Source organism: Pimephales promelas, chromosome 12 (assembly GCF_988280905.1).
Source record: "Pimephales promelas chromosome 12, fPimPro1.hap1.1, whole genome shotgun sequence".
NCBI classification, from domain to species: Eukaryota; Metazoa; Chordata; class Actinopteri; order Cypriniformes; family Leuciscidae; genus Pimephales; species Pimephales promelas.
Window position 1 is genome coordinate 35,383,459 of NC_142780.1, and position 21,979 is coordinate 35,405,437.

Genomic DNA, 21,979 nt, shown 5'->3' on the forward strand with positions numbered 1-21,979 from the left:
CTTCATTTTTCGCCCAAAAAAAAAAAACGTAAGGGGTAACACTGTCGTTTTTTTTTTGGGTCGAAATTTTGAGTTTCGATATCTCAGCTCTGGAAGGGTCTAGAGCCTCCATTTTTGCACTCAGGTGTAAGTCTCAGTGCCCTCTATCAGAATCCAGAGTTTCGAGAAGATTGGGGATACAAAATTTTTCGCCCAAAAAAAAAAAACGTAAGGGGTAACACTGTCGTTTTTTTTTCGGGTAGAAATTTTGAGTTTCGATATCTCAGCTCTGGAAGGGTCTAGAGCCTCCATTTTTGCACTCAGGTGTAAGTCTCAGTGCCCTCTATCAGAATCCAGAGTTTCGAGAAGATTGGGGATACTTCATTTTTCGCCCAAAAAAAAAAACGTAAGGGGTAACACTGTCGTTTTTTTTTCGGGTCGAAATTTTGAGTTTCGATATCTCAGCTCTGGAAGGGTCTAGAGCCTCCATTTTTGCACTCAGGTGTAAGTCTCAGTGCCCTCTATCAGAATCCAGAGTTTCGAGGAGATTGGGGATACTTAATTTTTCGCCCAAAAAAAAAAAACGTAAGGGGTAACACTGTCGTTTTTTTTTCGGGTCGAAATTTTGAGTTTCGATATCTCAGCTCTGGAAGGGTCTAGAGCCTCCATTTTTGCACTCAGGTGTAAGTCTCAGTGCCCTCTATCAGAATCCTGAGTTTCGAGAAGATTGGGGATACTTCATTTTTCGCCAAAAAAAAAAAACGTAAGGGGTAACACTGTCGTTTTTTTCGGGTCGAAATTTTGAGTTTCGATATCTCAGCTCTGGAAGGGTCTAGAGCCTCCATTTTTGCACTCAGGTGTAAGTCTCAGTGCCCTCTATCAGAATCCAGAGTTTCGAGAAGATTGGGGATACTTCATTTTTCGCCCAAAAAAAAAAAACGTAAGGGGTAACACTGTCGTTTTTTTTTCGGGTCGAAATTTTGAGTTTCGATATCTCAGCTCTGGAAGGGTCTAGAGCCTCCATTTTTGCACTCAGGTGTAAGTCTCAGTGCCCTCTATCAGAATCCAGAGTTTCGAGAAGATTGGGGATACTTCATTTTTCGCCCAAAAAAAAAAAACGTAAGGGGTAACACTGTCGTTTTTTTTTCGGGTCGAAATTTTGAGTTTCGATATCTCAGCTCTGGAAGGGTCTAGAGCCTCCATTTTTGCACTCAGGTGTAAGTCTCAGTGCCCTCTATCAGAATCCAGAGTTTCGAAAAGATTGGGGATACTTCATTTTTCGCCAAAAAAAAAAAAACGTAAGGGGTAACACTGTCGTTTTTTTTTTTGGGTCGAAATTTTGAGTTTCGATATCTCAGCTCTGGAAGGGTCTAGAGCCTCCATTTTTGCACTCAGGTGTAAGTCTCAGTGCCCTCTATCAGAATCCAGAGTTTCGAGAAGATTGGGGATACTAAATTTTTCGCCCAAAAAAAAAAACCGTAAGGGGTAACACTGTCGGTTTTTTTTCGGGTCGAAATTTTGAGTTTCGATATCTCAGCTCTGGAAGGGTCTAGAGCCTCCATTTTTGCACTCAGGTGTAAGTCTCAGTGCCCTCTATCAGAATCCAGAGTTTCGAGAAGATTGGGGATACTTAATTTTTCGCCCAAAAAAAAAAAACGTAAGGGGTAACACTGTCGTTTTTTTTTCGGGTCGAAATTTTGAGTTTCGATATCTCAGCTCTGGAAGGGTCTAGAGCCTCCATTTTTGCACTCAGGTGTAAGTCTCAGTGCCCTCTATCAGAATCCAGAGTTTCGAGAAGATTGGCGATACTTAATTTTTCGCCCAAAAAAAAAAACGTAAGGGGTAACACTGTCGTTTTTTTTTCGGGTCGAAATTTTGAGTTTCGATATCTCAGCTCTGGAAGGGTCTAGAGCCTCCATTTTTGCACTCAGGTGTAAGTCTCAGTGCCCTCTATCAGAATCCAGAGTTTCGAGAAGATTGGGGATACAAAATTTTTCGCCCAAAAAAAAAAACGTAAGGGGTAACACTGTCGTTTTTTTTTTTCGGGTCGAAATTTTGAGTTTCGATATCTCAGCTCTGGAAGGGTCTAGAGCCTCCATTTTTGCACTCAGGTGTAAGTCTCAGTGCCCTCTATCAGAATCCAGAGTTTCCAGAAGATTGGGGATACTTCATTTTTCGCCCAAAAAAAAAAAACGTAAGGGGTAACACTGTCGTTTTTTTTTCGGGTCGAAATTTTGAGTTTCGATATCTCAGCTCTGGAAGGGTCTAGAGCCTCCATTTTTGCACTCAGGTGTAAGTCTCAGTGCCCTCTATCAGAATCCAGAGTTTCGAGAAGATTGGGGATACTTCATTTTTCGCCCAAAAAAAAAAAACGTAAGGGGTAACACTGTCGTTTTTTTTTTGGGTCGAAATTTTGAGTTTCGATATCTCAGCTCTGGAAGGGTCTAGAGCCTCCATTTTTGCACTCAGGTGTAAGTCTCAGTGCCCTCTATCAGAATCCAGAGTTTCGAGAAGATTGGGGATACTTAATTTTTCGCCCAAAAAAAAAAAACGTAAGGGGTAACACTGTCGTTTTTTTTTCGGGTCGAAATTTTGAGTTTCGATATCTCAGCTCTGGAAGGGTCTAGAGCCTCCATTTTTGCACTCAGGTGTAAGTCTCAGTGCCCTCTATCAGAATCCAGAGTTTCGAGAAGATTGGGGATACTTAATTTTTCGCCCAAAAAAAAAAACGTAAGGGGTAACACTGTCGTTTTTTTTTCGGGTCGAAATTTTGAGTTTCGATATCTCAGCTCTGGAAGGGTCTAGAGCCTCCATTTTTGCACTCAGGTGTAAGTCTCAGTGCCCTCTATCAGAATCCAGAGTTTCGAGAAGATTGGGGATACTTAATTTTTCGCCCAAAAAAAAAAACGTAAGGGGTAACACTGTCGTTTTTTTTCGGGTCGAAATTTTGAGTTTCGATATCTCAGCTCTGGAAGGGTCTAGAGCCTCCATTTTTGCACTCAGGTGTAAGTCTCAGTGCCCTCTATCAGAATCCAGAGTTTCGAGAAGATTGGGGATACAACATTTTTCGCCCAAAAAAAAAAACGTAAGGGGTAACACTGTCGTTTTTTTTTTCGGGTCGAAATTTTGAGTTTCGATATCTCAGCTCTGGAAGGGTCTAGAGCCTCCATTTTTGCACTCAGGTGTAAGTCTCAGTGCCCTCTATCAGAATCCAGAGTTTCCAGAAGATTGGGGATACTTCATTTTTCGCCCAAAAAAAAAAAAACGTAAGGGGTAACACTGTCGTTTTTTTTTCGGGTCGAAATTTTGAGTTTCGATATCTCAGCTCTGGAAGGGTCTAGAGCCTCCATTTTTGCACTCAGGTGTAAGTCTCAGTGCCCTCGATCAGAATCCAGAGTTTCGAGAAGATTGGGGATACTTCATTTTTCGCCCCAAAAAAAAAAACGTAAGGGGTAACACTGTCGTTTTTTTTTGGGTCGAAATTTTGAGTTTCGATATCTCAGCTCTGGAAGGGTCTAGAGCCTCCATTTTTGCACTCAGGTGTAAGTCTCAGTGCCCTCTATCAGAATCCAGAGTTTCGAGAAGATTGGGGATACTTAATTTTTCGCCCAAAAAAAAAAAACGTAAGGGGTAACACTGTCGTTTTTTTTTCGGGTCGAAATTTTGAGTTTCGATATCTCAGCTCTGGAAGGGTCTAGAGCCTCCATTTTTGCACTCAGGTGTAAGTCTCAGTGCCCTCTATCAGAATCCAGAGTTTCGAGAAGATTGGGGATACTTAATTTTTCGCCCAAAAAAAAAAACGTAAGGGGTAACACTGTCGTTTTTTTTTCGGGTCGAAATTTTGAGTTTCGATATCTCAGCTCTGGAAGGGTCTAGAGCCTCCATTTTTGCACTCAGGTGTAAGTCTCAGTGCCCTCTATCAGAATCCAGAGTTTCGAGAAGATTGGGGATACTTAATTTTTCGCCCAAAAAAAAAAACGTAAGGGGTAACACTGTCGTTTTTTTTTCGGGTCGAAATTTTGAGTTTCGATATCTCAGCTCTGGAAGGGTCTAGAGCCTCCATTTTTGCACTCAGGTGTAAGTCTCAGTGCCCTCTATCAGAATCCAGAGTTTCGAGAAGATTGGGGATACTTCATTTTTCGCCCAAAAAAAAAAAACGTAAGGGGTAACACTGTCGTTTTTTTTTTTGGGTCGAAATTTTGAGTTTCGATATCTCAGCTCTGGAAGGGTCTAGAGCCTCCATTTTTGCACTCAGGTGTAAGTCTCAGTGCCCTCTATCAGAATCCAGAGTTTCGAGAAGATTGGGGATACTTCATTTTTCGCCCAAAAAAAAAAAACGTAAGGGGTAACACTGTCGTTTTTTTTTCGGGTCGAAATTTTGAGTTTCGATATCTCAGCTCTGGAAGGGTCTAGAAACTCCATTTTTGCACTCAGGTGTAAGTCTCAGTGCCCTCTATCAGAATCCAGAGTTTCGAGAAGATTGGGGATACTTAATTTTTCGCCCAAAAAAAAAAACGTTACGTAAAACTGTCGTTTTTTTTTCGGATCGAAATTTTGAGTTTCGATATCTCAGCTCTGGAAGAGTCTAGAGCCTCCATTTTTGCACTCAGGTGTAAGTCTCAGTGCCCTCTATCAGAATCCAGAGTTTCGAGAAGATTGGGGATACTTAATTTTTCGCCCAAAAAAAAAAACGTAAGGGGTAACACTGTCGTTTTTTTTTCGGGTCGAAATTTTGAGTTTCGATATCTCAGCTCTGGAAGGGTCTAGAGCCTCCATTTTTGCACTCAGGTGTAAGTCTCAGTGCCCTCTATCAGAATCCAGAGTTTCGAGAAGATTGGGGATACTTAATTTTTCACCCAAAAAAAAAAACGTAAGGGGTAACACTGTCGTTTTTTTTTCGGGTCGAAATTTTGAGTTTCGATATCTCAGCTCTGGAAGGATCTAGAGCCTCCATTTTTGCACTCAGGTGTAAGTCTCAGTGCCCTCTATCAGAATCCAGAGTTTCGAGAAGATTGGGGATACTTAATTTTTCGCCCAAAAAAAAAAAACGTAAGGGGTAACACTGTCGTTTTTTTTTCGGGTCGAAATTTTGAGTTTCGATATCTCAGCTCTGGAAGGGTCTAGAGCCTCCATTTTTGCACTCAGGTGTAAGTCTCAGTGCCCTCTATCAGAATCCAGAGTTTCGAGAAGATTGGGGATACTTAATTTTTCGCCCAAAAAAAAAAACGTAAGGGGTAACACTGTCGTTTTTTTTTCGGGTCGAAATTTTGAGTTTCGATATCTCAGCTCTGGAAGGGTCTAGAGCCTCCATTTTTGCACTCAGGTGTAAGTCTCAGTGCCCTCTATCAGAATCCAGAGTTTCGAGAAGATTGGGGATACTTCATTTTTCGCCCAAAAAAAAAAAACGTAAGGGGTAACACTGTCGGTTTTTTTTTGGGTCGAAATTTTGAGTTTCGATATCTCAGCTCTGGAAGGGTCTAGAGCCTCCATTTTTGCACTCAGGTGTAAGTTTCAGTGCCCTCTATCAGAATCCAGAGTTTCGAGAAGATTGGGGATACTTCATTTTTCGCCCAAAAAAAAAAAACGTAAGGGGTAACACTGTCGTTTTTTTTTCGGGTCGAAATTTTGAGTTTCGATATCTCAGCTCTGGAAGGGTCTAGAAACTCCATTTTTGCACTCAGGTGTAAGTCTCAGTGCCCTCTATCAGAATCCAGAGTTTCGAGAAGATTGGGGATACTTAATTTTTCGCCCAAAAAAAAAAACGTTACGTAAAACTGTCGTTTTTTTTTCGGATCGAAATTTTGAGTTTCGATATCTCAGCTCTGGAAGAGTCTAGAGCCTCCATTTTTGCACTCAGGTGTAAGTCTCAGTGCCCTCTATCAGAATCCAGAGTTTCGAGAAGATTGGGGATACTTAATTTTTCGCCCAAAAAAAAAAACGTAAGGGGTAACACTGTCGTTTTTTTTTCGGGTCGAAATTTTGAGTTTCGATATCTCAGCTCTGGAAGGGTCTAGAGCCTCCATTTTTGCACTCAGGTGTAAGTCTCAGTGCCCTCTATCAGAATCCAGAGTTTCGAGAAGATTGGGGATACTTAATTTTTCACCCAAAAAAAAAAACGTAAGGGGTAACACTGTCGTTTTTTTTTCGGGTCGAAATTTTGAGTTTCGATATCTCAGCTCTGGAAGGATCTAGAGCCTCCATTTTTGCACTCAGGTGTAAGTCTCAGTGCCCTCTATCAGAATCCAGAGTTTCGAGAAGATTGGGGATACTTAATTTTTCGCCCAAAAAAAAAAAACGTAAGGGGTAACACTGTCGTTTTTTTTTTCGGGTCGAAATTTTGAGTTTCGATATCTCAGCTCTGGAAGGGTCTAGAGCCTCCATTTTTGCACTCAGGTGTAAGTCTCAGTGCCCTCTATCAGAATCCAGAGTTTCGAGAAGATTGGGGATACTTAATTTTTCGCCCAAAAAAAAAAAACGTAAGGGGTAACACTGTCGTTTTTTTCGGTTCGAAATTTTGAGTTTCGATATCTCAGCTCTGTAAGGGTCTAGAGCCTCCATTTTTGCACTCAGGTGTAAGTCTCAGTGCCCTCTATCAGAATCCAGAGTTTCGAGAAGATTGGGGATACTTAATTTTTCGCCCAAAAAAAAAAAACGTAAGGGGTAACACTGTCGTTTTTTTTTCGGGTCGAAATTTTGAGTTTCGATATCTCAGCTCTGGAAGGGTCTAGAGCCTCCATTTTTGCACTCAGGTGTAAGTCTCAGTGCCCTCTATCAGAATCCAGAGTTTCGAGAAGATTGGGGATACTTAATTTTTCGCCCAAAAAAAAAAACGTAAGGGGTAACACTGTCGTTTTTTTTTTCGGATCGAAATTTTGAGTTTCGATATCTCAGCTCTGGAAGAGTCTAGAGCCTCCATTTTTGCACTCAGGTGTAAGTCTCAGTGCCCTCTATCAGAATCCAGAGTTTCGAGAAGATTGGGGATACTTAATTTTTCGCCCAAAAAAAAAAAACGTAAGGGGTAACACTGTCGTTTTTTTTTCGGGTCGAAATTTTGAGTTTCGATATCTCAGCTCTGGAAGGGTCTAGAGCCTCCATTTTTGCACTCAGGTGTAAGTCTCAGTGCCCTCTATCAGAATCCAGAGTTTCGAGAAGATTGGGGATACTTAATTTTTCGCCCAAAAAAAAAAAAAACGTAAGGGGTAACACTGTCGTTTTTTTTTTCGGGTCGAAATTTTGAGTTTCGATATCTCAGCTCTGGAAGGGTCTAGAGCCTCCATTTTTGCACTCAGGTGTAAGTCTCAGTGCCCTCTATCAGAATCCAGAGTTTCGAGAAGATTGGGGATACTTAATTTTTCGCCCAAAAAAAAAAACGTAAGGGGTAACACTGTCGTTTTTTTTTCGGATCGAAATTTTGAGTTTCGATATCTCAGCTCTGGAAGAGTCTAGAGCCTCCATTTTTGCACTCAGGTGTAAGTCTCAGTGCCCTCTATCAGAATCCAGAGTTTCGAGAAGATTGGGGATACTTAATTTTTCGCCCAAAAAAAAAAAACGTAAGGGGTAACACTGTCGTTTTTTTTTCGGGTCGAAATTTTGAGTTTCGATATCTCAGCTCTGGAAGGGTCTAGAGCCTCCATTTTTGCACTCAGGTGTAAGTCTCAGTGCCCTCTATCAGAATCCAGAGTTTCGAGAAGATTGGGGATACTTAATTTTTCGCCCAAAAAAAAAAAACGTAAGGGGTAACACTGTCGTTTTTTTTTTCGGGTCGAAATTTTGAGTTTCGATATCTCAGCTCTGGAAGGGTCTAGAGCCTCCATTTTTGCACTCAGGTGTAAGTCTAAGTGCCCTCTATCAGAATCCAGAGTTTCGAGAAGATTGGGGATACTTAATTTTTCGCCCAAAAAAAAAAAACGTAAGGGGTAACACTGTCGTTTTTTTTCGGATCGAAATTTTGAGTTTCGATATCTCAGCTCTGGAAGGGTCTAGAGCCTCCATTTTTGCACTCAGGTGTAAGTCTCAGTGCCCTCTATCAGAATCCAGAGTTTCGAGAAGATTGGGGATACTTAATTTTTCGCCCCAAAAAAAAAAACCGTAAGGGGTAACACTGTCGTTTTTTTTTTCGGGTCGAAATTTTGAGTTTCGATATCTCAGCTCTGGAAGGGTCTAGAGCCTCCATTTTTGCACTCAGGTGTAAGTCTCAGTGCCCTCTATCAGAATCCAGAGTTTCGAGAAGATTGGGGATACTTAATTTTTCGCCCAAAAAAAAAGAAACGTAAGGGGTAACACTGTCGGTTTTTTTTCGGGTCGAAATTTTGAGTTTCGATATCTCAGCTCTGGAAGGGTCTAGAGCCTCCATTTTTGCACTCAGGTGTAAGTCTCAGTGCCCTCTATCAGAATCCAGAGTTTCGAGAAGATTGGGGATACTTCATTTTTCGCCCAAAAAAAAAAAACGTAAGGGGTAACACTGTCGTTTTTTTTTCGGGTCGAAATTTTGAGTTTCGATATCTCAGCTCTGGAAGGGTCTAGAGCCTCCATTTTTGCACTCAGGTGTAAGTCTCAGTGCCCTCTATCAGAATCCAGAGTTTCGAGAAGATTGGGGATACTTCATTTTTCGCCCAAAAAAAAAAAACGTAAGGGGTAACACTGTCGTTTTTTTTTCGGGTCGAAATTTTGAGTTTCGATATCTCAGCTCTGGAAGGGTCTAGAGACTCCATTGTTGCACTCAGGTGTAAGTCTCAGTGCCCTCCATCAGAATCCAGAGTTGCGCTTTAGATTTAAGTCAAATCCATATCTTCTTAAGTTTAAATATGGATATTTTTCTTACATCTCCATCTTCCTCATTACTCCACATAAAGTCAACATCTGACATATTTTCATTAGCTATAGACCATTTCACAAGATGTAAACAACACTGGTCCAGAAGCACTTCCTGTTTCAGTTTGTAACTGTTCTCTTTATTTCACATGTAAAGTAAACATCTTAAAGATGTTTGTTTAACTTTTTGATTCAGTTTTAAATGTTCTGTTGGTTGTATTTTATCCCAGCTTTTATGTAGTATTAAAAAACTGAAACAGGAAGTGCTTCTAGACCAGTGTTGTTTACATCTTGTGAAATGGTCTATATGTTCAAGCACTTCAGAACTGTATATTCTGTAAAAATGTATCTGTGATATATATATATATATAAAAGAATTTTCAATCAGCATTACTGAAAATGTGACTTCAGTAACAGGCTTTCAAACCTACTGTCCATTCTAATGGACAGACACATTTAAAAAATCCTGATTTAAAACGTGCAATTCTACATTCGATTTTTAACTTTACTTAATAAGTTCAATCTTTCTTTTTTACATACAAACTATGAAATACTGGCAAAAATATATACAAAAATGTAAATACACCTTAGAAAACGTTGCTTGCTTCTGTGTTTGGAGTGAAGTGCTGCCATGCTTCTCTTCAATGTAGAGTTTTTTATATATATAATAATTACTACATGCAGAGCTTTATTGGCATTTGATTGGATGAAAAACATCCAATCTCATGGACTGCAGGCTTTAAACTAGGTGAAATGCTCCAGAAGTTAAAAAAGGGGGCTAACATGTGATGTGATGTGAAACTATAGTATATAATAGCATTTGTGTGAGAAACAGACTGCGATTTAAACTTAAGACATTAAATATTTAACCATAAGGCATCAGAAGAACTTGTACTACTATTATTGATTTTTTTGTGCGTGTCCTTTTTGGAGATTGAAACATGCGTTTTACCAGGAACACTTGAAACTGAACAGCAAAAACACGCAATACTACAAACGCCATCAGATTTTCATGCATCAACTTGCACATGTGCTGTTCAGCAGCTTGGCATGCACAGTTAAGAAATGAGGAGGAATTAGATGGAGGGATAGACAGTGTTAAACCTAAAATCCTGAAGCGTCTGTCAAACCTCATGCCGTTTCTGTGTGCGTCTGACAGCTAAACGTGCTTCTATATACTGAAAGGAGATCAGCGGCGGTCTCCAGATGCAGATCGCTGGCCAATGAAGACGCACACAAGCCTGGGGGACACGGCGCTTGACTTCCTACAAATAGAGCAATAATGCTCAAGAGAGGAAAGCCATTACTGCGTATTTCAAGATGATTTGCATTCACTCCTGACGTTACTTTCACACTCGGTTTACCTCGGTGGTGGGCTCTCGTGTCTGCGATCCCCTCGGATCTGACGGGAGGTAAGTAAGGAGAGGTTCTGCCGGGTTAATGATGCGTGATCGTGCCAAGGAAAGCGGCCAATGGCACTCGACTTCATGGCAGGGGTTGCCTAGCAACATACTGTAGTCTGAGTGGGAAAACCCGGGATGTCATTCCACACGTCTCTGTGAAGGCATGCTCTGAGACACGGCGCAGACACCATGACCGAGAGCCTCGGCGGCTGAATGCACGTGTGAGGGCGTCAGTGTGCTTCTAAGGCACTCGCACATCACTTCATGGCCTTTTATGTGCTTTAAATGACTTCATTTCACTGAATGCCTGTAGTCTGGCACGCCATGCAGCTGTGATTCACGCAACGCCTGCCAGCCACAGCAACAGGAGGGACTGCAATGGCAACATGCAACTTGTTTGGCAGTGCATCACAATATTTTCACGTAAATGAAGACTAACTGCACTTTAGATGCACAAATAAACCTTTAAACAATTAGATTAAAGATGCTGTACACTAAAACGTTTTTCAGAATATCTTCTTTTGTGTTGACAAAAGAGAGCAATGTGAGAGCAAGTAAATGATGACGCTTTTAAACAACAGTGCCATTAACGTAGCTTACATATCCAGAAGAGCTGCACGATTAATCGCTGAAAGATCACGATCTTGATTCAAAAACCCACACAATCTTATTCCTAAATGGCAACGATTCACCTGTCCGCTAAACCTTTGACAAAATCACACCAGGACATTCAAATCTTTCAAAAAGTTAGCGCTGCAGTCATGTCATGTATGAAACTGTCATGAAATGAAATGTCTTTAAACCACACAGTATCAGTATTTCTGTTAAAAAATATTCATATTACCACAGAAATACTGGGATAAGTTTATTGGGATACAAACCCTGATCAAAATAGAGTAAATCACATTTTAAAGCTAGCATGGCGCTTGAATAATGACTGTATCACTACTTCATTGCGACACGTGAGTGTTAAAACGTTATTGTCATTGAATCATTCATTCAAAAAACGCTGATCAGTTATGAGCGAGTCATTGAATCATTCATTCAACCAACTTTTTTAATCATTCATAACACACAGCAGCAATTAACATTTTCAGAGTTAAATGACATTTTATTTTGTTTAGTTGTCTGTTTAGAGTCATAAAGGAATCGTATGGAAGCTTGTTTCCGCCACAGAAGAAAAAATAAAAAAGGTAATTGCGACTTTTTATCTCTCAAAATTCGGACTTTTTTCTCACAATTGCGAGTTTACATCTCAGAATTGTGAGATATAAAGTCAGAATTGTGTGATATAAAGTCAGAATTGTGAGATATAAAGTCAGAATTGTGAGATATAAAGTCAGAATTGCAGGTTATAAAGTCAGAAATGCAAAGACGAATTGGCCTGATATCTCGCAATTGCGAGTTTATATCACAATTCTGAGAAAAGATGTCAGAATTTTGGCAAATAAACTCACAATTGTGTTATAAAGTCAGAATTGTGAGATGAAAACTCGCAATTGTGAGAAAAAAAGTTAGAATTGTGAGAAAAAAAGTCGCACTTCTGTCTTTTTTTCTCAGAATTGTAACTTTATTTCTCACAATTATGATTTTATATCTCGCAATTATGACTTTATATCTCGCAATTCTGACTTTATATCTCGCAATTTCAAGTTTATATCACAATTCTGAGAAAAGATGTCAGAAGTTTCACATATAAACTCACAATTATGTTATAAAGTCAGAATTGTGAGAAAAAAAGTTGCACTTCTGTCTTTTTTTCTCAGAATTGCAACTTTATTTCTCACAATTATGACTTTATATCTCGCAATTGTCAGATAAAAAGTCGCAATTATTATTATTATTTTTTTATTCAGTGGCGGAAACAAGCTTTAATACCGTGATCTCTGCTTGAAACAAAAAATAAGTTATCCAGAATCGTATTTTTACCATAAGAAAGCATTTGTAACTTGAATGTACGAGATTTATGATTACGATAAATATATGATAAACACCAGTTTGCAGAATAAACGCACTGGTTTTAAGCACACATAGTTTTACCGTTTAGAGCACTTCTTTATTCTTCTAGTTACGGCTAATGAATCCAAAGTCTCGCAAATTCACAGAAAATAGCTTACTTCCACTTCACAAGATGTGCAATTGTATTGCAAGGATAAAAACTAAAGATTTTCAGCAGCTTGCATATTCAACTGCTCTGCAGATAAAAAAAAGCATTCAAAACATAAAGCATCATGACTTGTGTGAAAACTCAATTAAAAAACAATACAGATTATGCAACTCTAGTTAAAACTAACCACATTTTGAAAATGCAAGGTCAAAACAGCCGACAAACAGAGTTGCATGTGTATTAAGAGTATTAAGGCCACTTTTAAAAGATGATTTGCCACAGCACATAACCACAGCCTCCTTACAAAGCAAGCAACTCCCACTGGGATCAGGGTTATTGTTGGCGCACACATTTTCTAATATTTACAGCCAAAGTATATCCACCATCTCTTAAACAATTGGCCAGCACTGCTTCACTCAAAGGAGGGCATGTTATTTACTCTGCCTGTAGATCAATACCTGCTAGGTCTTTTGCAGTGGCCAGTTTTGATTATATAAGCACGTCGATGCCAGAGTTTTCCACTCGATTCCATCGGGAATGGGCAAGTACTGACCCACTTCTCCTATTCAGCTCCTCATACTACAGCTCCATCAGTCCAGCTCTGCCTCCAATCCGACCGCCACACTTCAAGTGAAGTAAAGCTGCCATTCAAACACATTTATCAATGAGCCAGGCAGAGATGGGCTTCTTAAGAGAGACAAGAAACCGCAGATTGATTTACGATGTTTACTGCAAAGCAAAGCCGTTCTCTGTGCGCTTATATACTGGGACAAAAGACGATGAATATTTGATGTGGCCACAGACTCTAAAAATCAATAAAAGCTTTGTGGTTACGGCTTCTAATTCACGATGTTAAGCTGCATTAACAGTGGCGAAAATTACACAGTTAAACAGAAGAAATCAAAGATGGAAGTGGCTGAGTGATAGTTTTATGATGAAGATGATCATACGTTTTGTGTTAAGTGTCAAAAGTCTGAATACTTAGAAAAGTAAGAGTTAGCCATTCCTTGACAAGCAGTATGATCTTAGGAAACTTAGTTAAGCGCCGACATTTGCTACTCAAAAGTATTAAGGATTTGAACGTATACTCCTAATTCGAAGTATGAGCAACGGTAATAGTGATGTATGTAAGACTTTTAATAAAATACATTCTCTTATCCCAGTTTAAAAATGATTGGCTTTATCTCCCTTAGATGATCTCTTTCAAGGTCAACCAATAGCGAGAGTTTGGGGCGTGGCTACTGTAGCAGGAGAGAGTTTGGGGCGTGGCTAGTGTAGCAGGAGAGAGTTTGGGGCATGGCTACTGTAGCAGGAGAGAGTTTGGGGCGTGGCTACTGTAACAGGAGAGAGTTTGGGGCGTGGCTACTGTAACAGGAGAGAGTTTGGGGCGTGGCTACTGTAGCAGGAGAGAGTTTGGGGCGTGGCTACTGTAGCAGGAGAGAGTTTGGGGCGTGGCTACTGTAACAGGAGAGAGTTTGGGGCGTGGCTACTGTAACAAGAGAGAGTTTGGGGCGTGGCTACTGTAACAGGAGAGAGTTTGGGGCGTGGCTACTGTAGCAGGAGAGAGTTTGGGGCGTGGCTACTGTAACAGGAGAGAGTTTGGGGCGTGGCTACTGTAACAGGAGAGAGTTTGGGGAGTGGCTACTGTAACAGGAGAGAGTTTGGGGCGTGGCTACTGTAACAGGAGAGAGTTTGGGGCGTGGCTACTGTAGCAGGAGAGAGTTTGGGGCGTGGCTACTGTAGCAGGAGAGAGTTTGGGGCGTGGCTACTGTAACAGGAGAGAGTTAGGGGCGTGGCTACTGTAACAGGAGAGAGTTTGGGGCGTGGCTACTGTAGCAGGAGAGAGTTTGGGGCGTGGCTACTGTAACAGGAGAGAGTTTGGGGCGTGGCTACTGTAGCAGGAGAGAGTTTGGGGCGTAGCTACTGTAACAGGAGAGAGTTTGGGGCGTGGCTACTGTAACAGGAGAGAGTTTGGGGCGTGGCTACTGTAGCAGGAGAGAGTTTGGGGCGTGGCTACTGTAACAGGAGAGAGTTTGGGGCGTGGCTACTGTAACAGGAGAGAGTTTGGGGCGTGGCTACTGTAACAGGAGAGAGTTTGGGGAGTGGCTACTGTAGCAGGAGAGAGTTTGGGGCGTGGCTACTGTAACAGGAGAGAGTTTGGGGCGTGGCTACTGTAACAGGAGAGAGTTTGGGGAGTGGCTACTGTAACAGGAGAGAGTTTGGGGCGTGGCTACTGTAACAGGAGAGAGTTTGGGGAGTGGCTACTGTAGCAGGAGAGAGTTTGGGGCGTGGCTACTGTAACAGGAGAGAGTTTGGGGCGTGGCTACTGTAACAGGAGAGAGTTTGGGGCGTGGCTACTGTAGCAGGAGAGAGTTTGGGGCGTGGCTACTGTAGCAGGAGAGAGTTTGGGGCGTGGCTACTGTAGCAGGAGAGAGTTTGGGGCGTGGCTACTGTAACAGGAGAGAGTTTGGGGAGTGGCTACTGCAGCACGAGAGAGTTTGGGGCGTGGCTACTGTAACAGGAGAGAGTTTGGAGAGTGGCTACTGTAGCAGGAGAGAGTTTGGGGCGTGGCTACTGTAACAGGAGAGAGTTTGGGGCGTGGCTACTGTAGCAGGAGAGAGTTTGGGGAGTGGCTACTGTAGCAGGAGAGAGTTTTGGGCATGGCTACTGTAGCAGGAGAGAGTTTGGGGCGTGGCTACTGTAACAGGAGAGAGTTTGGGGCGTGGCTACTGTAACAGGAGAGAGTTTGGGGCGTGGCTACTGTAGCAGGAGAGAGTTTGGGGCGTGGCTACTGTAGCAGGAGAGAGTTTGGGGCGTGGCTACTGTAACAGGAGAGAGTTTGGGGAGTGGCTACTGTAGCAGGAGAGAGTTTGGGGCATGGCTACTGTAGCAGGAGAGAGTTTGGGGCGTGGCTACTGTAACAGGAGAGAGTTTGGGGCGTGGCTACTGTAACAGGAGAGAGTTTGGGGCGTGGCTACTGTAGCAGGAGAGAGTTTGGGGCGTGGCTACTGTAGCAGGAGAGAGTTTGGGGCGTGGCTACTGTAACAGGAGAGAGTTAGGGGCGTGGCTACTGTAACAGGAGAGAGTTTGGGGCGTGGCTACTGTAGCAGGAGAGAGTTTGGGGCGTGGCTACTGTAACAGGAGAGAGTTTGGGGCGTGGCTACTGTAGCAGGAGAGAGTTTGGGGCGTGGCTACTGTAACAGGAGAGAGTTTGGGGCGTGGCTACTATAGCAGGAAAGAGTTTGTGGAGAGACTTTCAATGCAACATCATGTAACGGTTCAGAGAGACAAATTTACCAGTTTATAATGTTTACATTGATGTGTCAATCCAAACTAATGGGTTGTGTCAAAAAATGTGTCCGTTGCACATGCATTTGATGGGTTTATAAGTGAAATGCTCGCTCTAGAAAGAGTGTTGGCCAACTCGATTGCTTACTGATCACACATAGCAACACAGCTAAAAGTACCTTTTATTGAAAGTAGCCTCCTTTTACCTGTTGAGACATGCCTACACAAGCACCCGAGCTGTGATTATGATGTACAAGGAGGCTCAACATGAGAAATATAAATAGGCTTTATTTTTGTAATCACACTAGGTACCACTAGTGTTGCAGAAACTACATACTTCACCTTTAACAAGCATCAATAACTGCTATTAAGGTTTATTCGCACATTATTGAAGCCAAACAGTACACACGTGGCACTGAAGCCATTGGGCAAGCATAATGATTGGCTTGACAAAACAAATAGCAGTGTGTGCATTTGGGTTGCAATTATTGCCCAACGAGAGAACATATAATGAAGTCGAACAGCTTCCTGTGCCAAGATTCCATCAGCAATGATCAATGAAACACAGCATTAACCTTCCGCATCGATCACCTGCCAATCACTGTCTCCCAGCAACAAACCCAAGATGCAGAAAATGAAAATGATTATCAATGTTTCCACTCCGCATCACAAGGTTTTATGAACGCATTAGCACATAAACAGGAAAATGAGAAATCACAGCAGGAGTGATGCACATTTCTTTCACTTTGACGCATTTAATAAAAACAAAAACTTGTAATGTTAGAATTTTCTCGGGGTATATTTAAAAAAATTAGTATGTTTAGTTTTTTTAAATATTAAATTTTTTAGAATACATTTATTCATTTATGTAATAAATAAAATAAAATAAATAAATAAAAATGTATTAAAAATATATTCTAAAAAATATTTAATTTTTTATAATACATTTTGTCTGATTTGATTTTTGAGATCAAAAGTGAACGAAGCCACGTCATTGCAAACTTCAAAAAAAAAAAAATCATTGCAATTTCAAAAGGCCACAGATGCACCTTAAAACGACATAAAAGCCAGATAAAACACACCGCCTTTCTTCTGCATTTGCTCGTTCCCTTTCATTTGGGAGCGAATGCAATTGAGCCTGATCTTTGCATCGTGCACCATTGATTGCAGGGCTTTGATAGGCTATAGATGTGTACCCTTTCAGAGCCCTGCTAATTAGAGAACAGAGCGAATGACTCTATTGAGAGTCAAAAAACCCTACTTGAATGGTGTTTGAAAAGCATCACACAGGTGAAGAGAAAAGCATGAACAATAACACCGTGGCATAATTAGTTTATATTCTCTTTGAGCTTTTTTAGTATGAACACACTGGTGTTTTGGAAGCGGAGATCGAAGGGACGCGTCGATCGGCTGTGTTCCAAGAAACATGCCTCCCTTGTGGAACACTGTGTTGTTCTCTTTCTCTCGCTCTCTTTGCTTTCATTCTCTCTTACGTTTTTATCATCCTTACCTGCTTTCTGGACTTGCAGTATTCGCTCGTACACGCCGTCAGAGTTCTCCAGCAGCGCTCGGTTGGTCTGGATTATCTGTGAACACAGGAATAAAAGGACACGTAATGAGCGTCTGTGCGATTACAATCTGACGACAGCTAATTTGTAGAGGCCTGTAGCCTGTAGATACTCGTGTGCACTCAGAGGTCATAAAATACAACACATATATTCCAATGACAGAAAAAATAATGCAAATTATTTTGAAAAATAAAATAAAAAATAAAAATATTATAATAATAAAAAAAAATTATGAGTATTTTTATATAAATTTGTATATATTTTTATTATAAAAAAATATGCCTGTAGCCTGTAGATACTCATGTGCACTCAGAGGTCATAAAATACAACACATATATTCCAATGAAACAAAATAAATTATGCAAATTATTTAAAAAAAAAAAAATATTATAATAATAAAAAAAAATATGAGTATTTTTATATAAATTTGTATATATTTTTATTATAAAAAAACATGCCTGTAGCCTGTAGATACTCGTGTGCACTCAGAGGTCATAAAATACAACACATATATTCCAATGACACAACAAATTATGCAAATTATTTTGAAAAATAAAATAAAAAATAAAAATATTATAATAATAAAAAAAAATTATGAGTATTTTTATATAAATTTGTATATATTTTTATTATAAAAAAATATGCCTGTAGCCTGTAGATACTCGTGTGCACTCAGAGGTCATAAAATACAACACATATATTCCAATGAAACAAAATAAATTATGCAAATTATTTTGAAAAAAAATAAATAAATAAAAAATATTATAATAATAAAAAAAAATATGAGTATTTTTATATAAATTTGTATATATTTTTATTATAAAAAAACATGCCTGTAGCCTGTAGATACTCGTGTGCACTCAGAGGTCATAAAATACAACAAATATATTCCAATGACACAAAAAATAATGCAAATTATTTTTAAAAATAAAATAAAAAATATTATAATAAAAATAAAAAAATGTATATGTATTTAAATATATATATATATATATATATATATATATGGGTCATCTAGTAGCTGTATAAATTACAGAGGTCATATGAAGCATTATTATTACAGAGGTCATATGAAGCATACAAATACATTCCAGCATCCAAAATGTAATAAAATAATTAAAAATAAATGAAATAAATAAATAAAAAACAATAAAATAAATTGATAGTAACCAAATATTAAAATAACAAATAATTATTATTCTGTACTACTTTTGTAAAAATGAATTTATGCCTAATACAATTGTATATATGGAATCCATACAGTATATATTACACAATACATCAGAGGTCACATGAAACATAAATATATGACAGACAGACGGATATATAGACAGACAGACAGACAGACAGACAGACAGACAGACAGACAGACAGACAGATAGATAGATAGATAGATAGATAGATAGATAGATAGATAGATAGATCTATCTATGCAACATCTATTTTAAGCCTCGTGTTCAACATCAGATTACTAGTTACGATGTAAAAGAGGAAGTAGACGGTTGTTGAATTAATGAGGAAAGTCATCGCAGGACAGGAAGTGGGGCAGATTACGCAATAGATCTGCTCTTTTGTTGAGCCTGAACCCACACCCTTCTAATGAGGCGAGCGGATTCCTACATTTAATTAAACACACACAAACACACACTAATTCAGACGGACATCTCAGTACAGGGTCAGCGGCTACAGATCCTGCACTAAAGCCATTGTCCAGATCAACAAACTTTCCATGTGAGACTCTACATGCTGCCAAGAAAGGAAAAAATTTCCTAAAAGGCCTTTGCTGACGCTTTCTTACACACTGTGATGGAGTTTTACATCATGTCCATTTTGCACTCTCTCTGACCCTTAAAAATAACCACAATTTGAAAAACTGGAATTAATGTAAATAGCCTCTGGCATAGTTCCTCCCAGTCTCAAGTCTCGGTTTAATTTGTGTGTGCATATGTTCATTCTGACCTTTAGACTCCTGAAATGTCGGCCCATATCATACAAAACAGAGTTTACACTTAAGAAAATAAAAACATACAACTGGCTGGGAAATGTGAGGTTGAAACTCATGCATTAAACATTGTGAATCTATTTTGTAACACTGGTTGTTTAGTTGAAATAATGCTTAAATTATTTTAAAAACACCCTTTATTCAAGTCATTTCAGAGCAAATACATAAATATCACAACGTATATTTTATGATTTACAGAACTTTTCAAAATGTTGGGGTCAATAAGACTGCATGTTTTTTAAACATGCAAAGTGGCTGCATTTATTTAATTAAAAATACAGTAAAAATAGTAAAATATTATTAGTATTTAAATAGCTGTTTTCTATGTGAATATCTATTAGAATGTAATTTATTCATGTGATTTTCAGCATCATTACTCCAGTCTTTAGTGTCACATGATCCTTCAGAAATCTGAGGATCTGATGCTCAAGAAACATTTATGATTATTGTCAATGTTGAAAACAGTTGTGCTGCTTAAGTTTGTTTATCAGGATCATTTGATAAATAGAAAGTTGCTTGAAAATAAACTTTTTTTACATTATAGATGTCTTTACTGTCAATTTAATGTGTAAGTTTGAATTTCCTTAAAAAAAAAAAATTCCTGAACCCAAACTTTTGACAAGTAGCCTACATATCAAATATGATAAGTCATAAGAAGATGATTTTCGCAACTTGTTTGTGGTATCATTTCTATGACAATGAATCAGCAGACCTCGTCATCTTGGGCAATTACTGGCTGGTGTGCAACGCTTCACTCGCTTCAACCGCAGACACACCTCGCTTTGAAATAAACTAGAGCTTGGGGCAAACATGACATCAAAATTAAAAAAAAAAAAGTAAGATATGGGGCAACAAAAATGTCACTGTATGAGTTCTTGTTTTAATATTTATAACAGGATATAGTTAAAGGCACAGTGTGTAAGTTTCACCACTAGAGGTCGCTTATTTAAAACAATAACAGAGGCGTAGCGTGATGATGCAGCGCTATCACTGATGCCTCGTGGAGTTTGTTTGACACTTCTGATGCAGATTTTAAAAAGGTATGTATATACAAGTTTGAATATCATTACAAAGTAATTAATTAGCTGACTAGATGCTACATTAGTGGAGTATGTTTGCCGTCGAGGCTAACGTTAGCAGTACCTTAAACGGTTAAAACAGTCAGTGTGACAAAAACTTGACAAAAAGCAAAGTGATCATGCAGCCGACAGACACAAATAAGATATGCATCTGATTTCAGTTATTATTATCATCGCTGAAACACATATTTTGTTATTTATATAAAGATAATCATCAAGTGTTCTAAAATAAAGTGAGAGAGTAGACATACAACATACAAAAGTGTCTAATTTCAATGCTATGGCCTTTGTGTAGATATTTAAATATGGCCATCTTTAAGCATTGATTTTTGGATTTACGTATATGAAATACAATAAGAGTCCCCCTGTAACATTAACTAAGGCTAATCAATGTTTTAGAAATATATTGTTAGATCATTCATTTCAACATTTGCCAAACCTTTTTAAATTTTAAAGTTGTATCTGTTAACTTTAGCTAATGAACTAATATAAATGATCAACGTATAATCAATATATTCATATTTAATATTAATATCTATATTTATTTCATTTAAGAAGTACAGTACATTTTCATGGTTCAGCTATGTTTTTTTTAATTTTTGTATGAAAAAATATAGAATTTAGTTTGGTTTCATTTAATATCCATTTTTAAATACTATTGGTTATCGGTTTTCAATATATTAATATTTAATATTAATATCTATATTAATTTTAATAAGTACAGTACATTTTCATGGCTTAGTTAAGTTTTTGGGGGGTTTTTTGTAATAAAAAATTTGAATTTAGTTTGTTTTCATTCAGTATCCATCGGTTATCGGTTATCAATATAATAATATTTAATATTAATATTGATATTTATTTATTTTAATAAGTACAAAACATTTTCATGGTTTAGCGAAGTATTTTTTTGTAACAAAAAATTTGAATTTAGTTTGTTTTCATTCAGTATCCATTTTAAAAACTTTAGGTTATCGGTTATCAATATATTAATATTTAATATTAATATCTATATTTATTTATTTATTTTAATAAGTACAGTAAATTTTCATGGTTTAGCGAAATATTTTTTTGTAAAAAAAAAATTAGTTTGTTTTCATTCAGTATCCAGTTTTAAAAAATATTGGTTATCGGTTATCAATATATTCATATTTAATATTAATATCTATATTTATTTCATTTAATAAGTACAGTACATTTTCATTTTTTTGTTTTTGTAATAAAAAAATTGAATATAGTATGTTTTCATTCAGTATCCATTTTAAAAAACTATCAGTTATCATCCAATAGTTATCGTTATTAGTAAAATACAGTACCGGACAACCTCTAGTAGATATGGACTTAAAAATAAACATGAGATAATGTTGTTAAATAATACAGACATAAAGTAATTGGAGTCACATTGCAGTGTTTTGTCCGTCTATTTTTCTCGTTGGGCCTCAAAACGTTTCTTTGAAAGGTTCCTCTGATTTGCAAAAGCCGGCAGAAACAAAGGATTATCTGAAAGTTTAATGTAATGCAGTCAGCGATGTCATTATGTACCGGTCAGTCTAATTGAATCGTATATCCCTACAGTGGCTAAAAGCATAGCAGGGTCACTTGTCAGGACCAGATTACCTCTCAGTGCCAACAGAGAAGAACAGCTGCTTTAGTTCCTCTGATCGGACGTGCTCAGAAAGCTCTCGCAGAGATCAATCATGAGAATGTGGACACTTTCCTCGGCCTCGCCAAGAGGCAGACATAGA

General features: G+C 38.6%; 1 protein-coding gene across 1 annotated transcript in view; it reads right to left on the bottom strand.

Annotated features, from left to right (window-relative positions):
• The window catches only part of plcl2 (phospholipase C like 2), a 118,673-nt gene that overhangs the window by 61,171 nt on the left and 35,523 nt on the right, over nucleotides 1-21,979 (bottom strand). Inside the window, exon 4 of the mRNA XM_089118089.1 lies at nucleotides 17,099-17,174. Coding sequence (XP_088974215.1) covers nucleotides 17,099-17,174 — 76 coding nt within the window. The remainder of the gene's footprint in view (nucleotides 1-17,098; nucleotides 17,175-21,979) is intronic.